At 44.6% G+C, this 7760-nt stretch overlaps 1 protein-coding gene across 1 annotated transcript in view; it reads left to right on the forward strand.

Moving 5' to 3' along the window:
* Positions 1 to 1861: 1861 nt before the first annotated feature.
* Positions 1862 to 7760, forward strand: part of ULK1 (unc-51 like autophagy activating kinase 1) — a 52486-nt gene continuing 46587 nt past the window's right edge. The window contains exons 1-3 of the mRNA XM_008949344.1: positions 1862 to 2033; positions 3725 to 3798; positions 6230 to 6331. Coding sequence (XP_008947592.1) covers positions 1862 to 2033; positions 3725 to 3798; positions 6230 to 6331 — 348 coding nt within the window. The remainder of the gene's footprint in view (positions 2034 to 3724; positions 3799 to 6229; positions 6332 to 7760) is intronic.

Here is a 7760-nt window from a genome sequence, read left to right on the forward strand (position 1 = left end):
TGGGCTGGGCAAAAAACTTTGGAATTCTTGCTGGCTTGTTTAAAGATGATGTTTTAGCCGTTCCTGAATAGATTTCCCTGAATAGGAATCACAGAAATGTTGCAGAGACCTTTTGAGAGAAGACTGAGCACAGCTAAGATGCTGGAGCTTTAAGAGAAAGTGGTACAGGACTGAGCACACTGATGGATCTCAGGAGGAGGCTGGGGACAGCCTGGTTAAAGAGGAGACAGTGCTTTTTCCAAGAGATGCAAGTGGGTTTGGAAGGCTCGGATATGAGCTGCCTGTTAATATCCTTAAAAATCCCTTCACGAAATCTCCCCTTCTTGCAAAGGAGTCTCTTGAATTCCAGCTGAGTGCCAGTTCCTGAGGAAAAAGGCCCAGTGAGGGGAGAGAAACTCCACGTACATGTGCTCTGAGCTCACGTGTGTGACTCCAGGACCAGCTGATAGCCATGGTGATATTTTAGCTCTGCTTGTGCCACCTCCTACAACAGTGAGGTTTGGGAGTGGTGGGAGTTTATTTTCTCTTCTAAGTGCTGTTTAACTTATCTGTGTCCCTTGCTGTTTCCCAGGCACATATTTTAAAAGTTAGATTTTTAATTTCCTGTGTTGTGTTAAAGCTGTGTGCAACCTCATCTGTGTTTTCATAAGGATTCCTCCCTTCTAGCTGACTAGGTAGAGTAGCATTTTGAAGCTCCTGCCAGCTTGTTTTAATGTCTCACTGGAGAACAGCTGGAAAAACACTAATGAAGTCCCAACTAACTTACAGGGACCTTTTACCAAAGAAATGATTTTATTCAAGTGGAATGGTGCTTGCTTTAAGACTGAGTTGCTCAGTGACTGAGAAGGAGGCAGGCTGGTAGCACTGCTGATCCTGGGGCTTGTTCAGAAGGCTGCTGCCAGCTTTGGCAAGAGTTTCATACATACAGTTCTTAAAATAACGAGAGCTAATGTCCCATTGCTCTGATTAGAAGAGCCAGTTGAACGTTATTTTAATCCCTTCAATAAGTTTATTTTCACACCACAGTTCTTGGGAAGCCCATATCTCAGGAGAGTGCTGTTCAGAGCTTCCATATTTGTAGATTTACTAATTTTTTTTTAATTGCTTATGGGAGCGTTCTGAGATGCCCTTGTTGCACTATGGATGCAAGATGGAGACAGATGACAGTTTGCAGGGGCCATATGGCAGGGGTATGTGGTTAGATATTGAACTGTGGTTCATCCTAACACTGGGTTTGGGATTAGAATTATTGTTTGGTCAAGTGGGTAGACGATGCACAAGGCTTAGACCTGAAGTTGCAGATCCCTGACTGTCTGAATTTAACCTACCAACCCTTTCCAGGCCCAGCGGGAGCCTTAATGATTCTTGCAGGCATAAATCCTCATCTTAACTGCTTTTCCTTCTAGCCCCACCTTTAGACACAGGCTTTGTGATCAAGCTCTGACCTTAGGTATTGACCACAGCTCGAAGGTAGCAACCCTCCCACTGCTTGGGCCACAGGCCCTGCCTAGTACTTGCCTAGACCTGGCCAGCAGCTGTTGCTGAGGGAAGCCCTAAACCTCACCAGATGTCAGTTTTGGACCCAGCTGAGAACCCAAATTCAGCACCTGCCACTGGCCAAAGCTCACCATGAGACACTTGAAGCTGAAAACAGCTGTGACCGCAGAGTAAGCTGGGAATGCAAATGCTCTCCATTGTTGCCTGTAGGAATCATTCAGGAGTAGTATGAGGAGAAAAAATGCAATGCGTGGAAGTAAAAAAAGAAATTATGCCTAATTGCTGTGGAGAAGCTGCCCTCTGGGCTCTTCAGAGAACTGATGTAATTGCTTCATCTGTGGTTACTTTTTTTTCCTTCCTAGCTATGCGGACACTTAGTGAAGACACCATCAGACTCTTTCTCCAGCAGATAGCAGGTGCCATGAAAATGCTGCACAGCAAAGGCATCATCCATCGGGACCTGAAACCACAGAATATTCTCCTTTCCTACACTGGAGGCAGGAAATCAAATCCCAACAACATTCGCATAAAGATCGGTGAGACCCTGTTAGAGCCATCACCCTGAGTGCTCTCAGGAGTTTGGCAATGGAGAAGTGGCAAGCCTCAGTCATTCCTTGGGGAGCAGCCTAGGAGAAGGAAAGAACAGCTGTACTTTTTAAAATGCCCTGATGTTTTCCTTTTCCTCACTTACTTTTTCTGCCAAACGTAACCTTCAGGTGGCTCCAAGCAGTAGGAGCAAGAGCTTTCTGCTCTGCCAGGGCACAGACTAACACAAAAGAACAGGGCAAGCCTTGCTCTACTTCCAGTGGAATGGTGCTTCCCTTGCTAAAAACAAATACTAGCCTACCCTAATTGGTTTGTAATCTCCAGGCTTACCAGGAAATGAGCAGACATTGTGCCTTTTGTCTTCAGGTTTTGATAGTACTGAGGTAAACGTTGGTGTCTTCAAGCCTGAAACTGTTCTCCTGGCTGGTCTCAGAAAGCACGATGAGGGTCAGGCACATCTAAAAGCAGGCATTTCCACAGGCCAAATTACAGGCAGGCTTCTCAGCTACATTTTGGAGAAACTTTTTTGCATGTTAGGCAAGTGACACAGATAGAGCAGTAGTTGTCCCAGCTGCTCCAGAAATCCACTTACGGAGCACACGTGTCCCCTGTGGCTCCTCAGAAATGAGTGCTGCCACCCTCAACACACAGACTTCTGATTATGTTACAGTTCACAAGCTGAAGCTGTTACCAGTCAGATAAAACTTCCTTGCCTGTACCCTGTGCTGTGCAGAAAGTGTTAATGCTGCATTCAGGTGAGAAATGAGGCCCAGTGGACACATCTGAAGTGTTGCTGCCCATTTGGCTAAAGTGGGGTCTTTAAATTTGTTTTTTTTTGCAAAGTATGAAGCTATGACTGGGAGTTGTAAAGGCAGGCAGGAGGGCTGTGGGCACAGCTGCCCTTGGGTGTGATGTCCCCTACAAGCCCTCCCTCCCAGTCCCCTGGGAAGGACGTGGTCCAGGGACTGGCTAGCTGTACCAAGTCATCGGTGACAGATGACAGTGTAAGCAACTGTCAGTCTCCTGGCTTGAAATATCTGGTAACCCTGAGAGAATCTGAGTATCGTATGATCAGATGCTGAGTAACCTGCCGAGGTAATTCATCTTGGTGTTCCTTGTCCTTGGCTCTTCCAGCCACCAGGTGAGCTGTGGCTCAGCTTTCTGTCCTTGTGCTGGGGTTAAGCACTGCTGAGACTCCTCTAAAGGCACAGGCTGGGCTGGGAATGTGGGTGGTGGCAAGCAGTGGTTTCTCTTGGGTATTTGTTGCAGCCTTTTCAATGGGAAAGGATACTTTCAGTTCCCCAAATTAAAAGCTGAGATAACTGTAGATGAACTAGCTAGTTCAACTGGCACGTTCTCACTGAAGCCAGGAGAGACCTACCAGCTTCCAGCAGCTGACTGGAGTCAGGAGTGCAGGAAGAAGTGTCTGTTGGTATCTGAAAAATGGATGGGAGTTTGTTCCTCTGAGTCATTCTTTTTGTGGCTTGCTCTGTGCTTTTCTAGTGTGCATTAATAACAGCACAAGGATGTTGCTGCTCAAGGAGAGCCTTGTTTAGGTAGGGTACTTCACTTGCTGTGGAGATTGATGGGCAGTGGAAGGAGAGGAAGGGAAATCATCTGGAGAAGGTGCTGGCTCTCTAGAACTGGTGTCTGATCCTGAAACCTCTGTTTCTCTTTGCAGCTGACTTTGGGTTTGCCCGATACCTGCAGAATAATATGATGGCAGCAACATTGTGTGGTTCACCAATGTACATGGTAAGTGTGTTTTGCCTACAGATTTTTTTGCATTGTTCTGGCTTTGCCACCAAGAAGCAAGGCTTTGTTTTGTGCTATTTTTCCACAAAGGTGAAATTTTATTTATCAGAAACCAGCTATGACACAGGGAGACTTCATAAAGTTTTGACTGCTGGTAATGTTGAACAACAGGTGCCTGTGGGCTCACCTCACTTTCAGGTGAGCTGTGGATAAAGAAAACTGAAAAAAACAGTATTGATTACTGTCTGCTCCCAGAAGCTGCATCTTCCAAAGGGGACTGGGGCCCCAGCACTGAAGGCATTGGTAAATTAAATCTATTTGTTCTGCTGCAAGTGAAGCAACAGCAAAAGAGAGTGAGGGCTGAGGTGATATTTCACACATCTGGCTATATTTGAGGTTTTGATTCCTTGGAGAGGAGCCTCAGTAAATCACTATTTCAGCAGGCCCTTTTCCCCCAGTTCTTTTACCAAACCACCTGCTTCCAGCATGACTCCTCAGCTTGTGAAACAGATGTGTTTAAAAAACCCAAACTGATCCCTTTCACCCCCCATTTGTACTTTCCACTCTGGGAAGAGGATGTGAGGAGGCAATTTTTTGTTTGTGCTCATGGCAGCAGTCAAGATCTCAGTGTTGAATCAAGTCATTGATGATAAAAATGGCAAAACCAGGCCAGAAATAAAATGTTGGTCAAAGTCAGCCCTGTAATAGTTCCTGGGGATGTGAGTGTCTGAGCTCAAAATAAAAAGATGATGTGGATCAATTTAGGTTGAAATTTTAAAAGAGCCCTGGGGCAGTAGACACCTGATTTTGAACATGATCTAATAAGCTCTTAAGTTTTTGTTGTTTTTTTCTTTTCCTCAGCACTCTGGGCAGAGTTGGGCTGGGCTGTGCTGCACTGCACAGAAGTAGCATATTTATAGTTTGTTCCACAGTACTAACTCAAGCAAAACAGACTTCCTCTATGTCACTGTTTTGGAGCCTGATATTTATTTGAACTATGCTATATGTGAAGATGATGTAATTTTTTCTCTCCTGCAAGACTTTCCTGAATTGTCTATTTTTAGTGATACTTTTTCTTTTGGAGACTCTCGTGTTTTCTTTTGGAGTCTGTCGTGAAAGTAAATGAAAACACCCAGCTTATTTTTTGAAAGGGCTGGAGGAAGCTAGCAAGGACTTTTTTAAACAACCCAGGACCTCACAAGGAATCTCAGAATGTTTCATATTGTTTTCTGTTTACTGATGGATTTGAAGAAAGATGGGGAGGGAGGGCTCAGCTGGAATTCAGGGGGTGTTTGAAGTCAGTCTCCAGTGCTGTTGTGGATCTTGTGTGGTATCCCTGGAAACATCTGCTGCCAAGGCAGACCCTCACTCCTGCTTGAGCTCGTAGCCCACTGATGCTCTTTTCAATTTGCTGTTTTAAAAAAGAGAGGTATTTTACCCCCACCAGAATGAATGACCTTTCTGTCTGAACCCTCATATGAGCCATGGCACCCGAGACTTGACATCTCATTGTGCAGTTCTTGTCCTGCTTTCTTGGCTTTGATTGGTGTCATACCTTTGTTTTGTGTCCCTTATGGACAGGTTGAGCTCCTCTCCACAACTCGTTTGCTTCCATATTTTTTTCCATTACATGTGGCCATGACTTGTAGCAGAGCTAGAAAATTGATCTTGTTCCATGCTGGCAGCACTGCGATGAAATCCACTGGTATAAACCCGTGGGATTAGCAAGCCTGCCCTTCTGTCCTTCTGCCACTCCTGAGGCACGCTGCCCTCTGAGCCACAGGGCTTTGTGGGCTTGCATCCTCTCCAGCTTCTGGAACAAGCCTGGGAGGGAGCAGCTGAGGGCATGTGTGAGATTAGAACCCAGGCTCTGAGGCACAGCAGGGCTCAAGCTGTTGGACTGAAACCTGCAGCTCTGCCTTTGAACCCGGGGTCTGACCTTGGCAGCAGCCTCTGGAGCATAATTAATATGCTGCCATCTTGGGCTGAATGAGGAAAGTGCAGAAGTGATGTAGGTCAGGCTGGAGGCTGAAGCTTACCTCTACAGTGTGAGCCTTTGCTCTTTGGAATTTACCTGGAACTTGCTTTGCTTTAGAAGATCTGTCTGTGTGATTTCAGTGAGGCTGCTTCTGAGCAGAAAATGGTACACTGACAAGAGAGAGTACTCGTTGGGCTCAAACTAGCCAGACATCATAGGGTATTTTGCCTGCCTAATGAAAGCTTCTGCTTCCCCTCTGAAGATAGGGCATTGGCCCTTTCTAGGTAGTGTTACAGTCTTCTTGGGAGCAAACCTTGGATGGTTATTGGGAAATCTAGCTCACAGGTTCTTAAAGCATAAGTGACTTCTGTTTCTGTCTTGCAGCTGCTAAAACAGACAAACCCTAAACCCTACAGCTTTTGTAAACCAGATTTCTGTTCTCTCCCTAAAAAGGCCCCAGAAGTCATTATGTCTCAACACTACGATGCCAAAGCTGACCTCTGGAGTATAGGAACCATCATTTATCAGTGTCTAACAGGAAAGGCTCCTTTTCAGGTGAGTTGCTCAGATCTAATGCTTATGACTCTCTTGTTTATTTTTCTCCTTTTTAATCCATTTGCTCTGAGGCTTCTGTCATCTATTATTAACTCCAATAGATCCAGCCTCACGGAGGTCTGGCTGTCCAACACCTTGACAATGTGATGCTTTGTATGTTGTAATGCTGGATGTGTTACTGGAATATGGCTCTACTTCTCTAGGCTGTATCTCAGTGGAATGTGTCTCCTCTTGGTTATAAATCCTTAGGAAGGGCCATCTATTCAGAAAATGATCACAAATCAGTTAAAGCAGTGGGATTTATTCCAGGCCCACGCTTAAAAAAAGAACAAAACTTGTGTTTACAGCTGTACTCAGCGTATGATTTATAATGATACTCTGTTTGGTGTGGAAGGACAATAAGGAAGATTGTATTTGCAAGTTGATGTTTGAGGTGATTTGTTGGTAACTGGTATATTGCAGCTAAATTGACTTTGTTTTTAGAGGAGTTAAGTAGGATTTTATCGAAAGGATCTTATCTGCCATCTCCCGGGGTGATTTGTTGGTAACTGGTATATTGCAGCTAAATTGACTTTGTTTTTAGAGGAGTTAAGTAGGATTTTATCGAAAGGATCTTATCTGCCATCTCCCAGCAATCCCTTCCAGCCTGAAATGTTTATGTTCATCAAGTCCAAACCCCTCCAAATATAAAACAGTCCAGTAAAGCTCCACCCTGTAATTTATGCTGTAACTTCTGGATGAGCTAGAGTGTATCTTTTGTGAAAGGCAGTCCCTGACTTTAATTTTTTGTTTTGTGGAGGATTCATCACATCCTTACGCAAGTTGCTTCAGGATTATTTCATGTATTTTTAATCATGCATAGCTGGAGTTTATCTAGACTAAGTGCTTTTTTCATGTTCCAAGTCATTAGTGTGCCACACTGTGTAGTACTTTTCTTCTTCCACATTGAAGGAGATCTTCAGACTCTCCCTTGCAACCACTAGTTTAGAGTACTGTACTTGTCAGGTTTTCTTCCTTCTTACCTTAGAGCAGAGCAGAGAGATGCTTGAGTTCCTGATGCTACTTTGCCTTTGTGTGAGCTCTGTAGAGCTTGTCTCTAATCCATGGAAAGAGACCGAGCCTAAAATTTCCATGCTGCTGCCTGCTGCTGTCAGCTCTTCATCTTCTTAGAACGGTGTCCCTCTTTTTCTCATGTCCTGACATACCTTTATCCTAATTCCCTAACAGAAAAATCCAAAACCAAACAACAAAAAGTCACTTTGGGGGTTGGAAATCTATACCTATGTAATAAGTCAGATGTGATGAAGTTCAGGAGGACATCCTGAGCTTTACTTCCACAGCTCTTTAGTGTCACACAAGACCTTAAATTTTTATGCAGTTACAACATCAGGAAGGCTAAAGTGGATTCTGAATCTGTTGCAGGAAAGAG

This window comes from Merops nubicus, unplaced genomic scaffold (genome assembly GCF_000691845.1).
Source record: "Merops nubicus isolate BGI_N331 unplaced genomic scaffold, ASM69184v1 scaffold25560, whole genome shotgun sequence".
NCBI classification, from domain to species: Eukaryota; Metazoa; Chordata; class Aves; order Coraciiformes; family Meropidae; genus Merops; species Merops nubicus.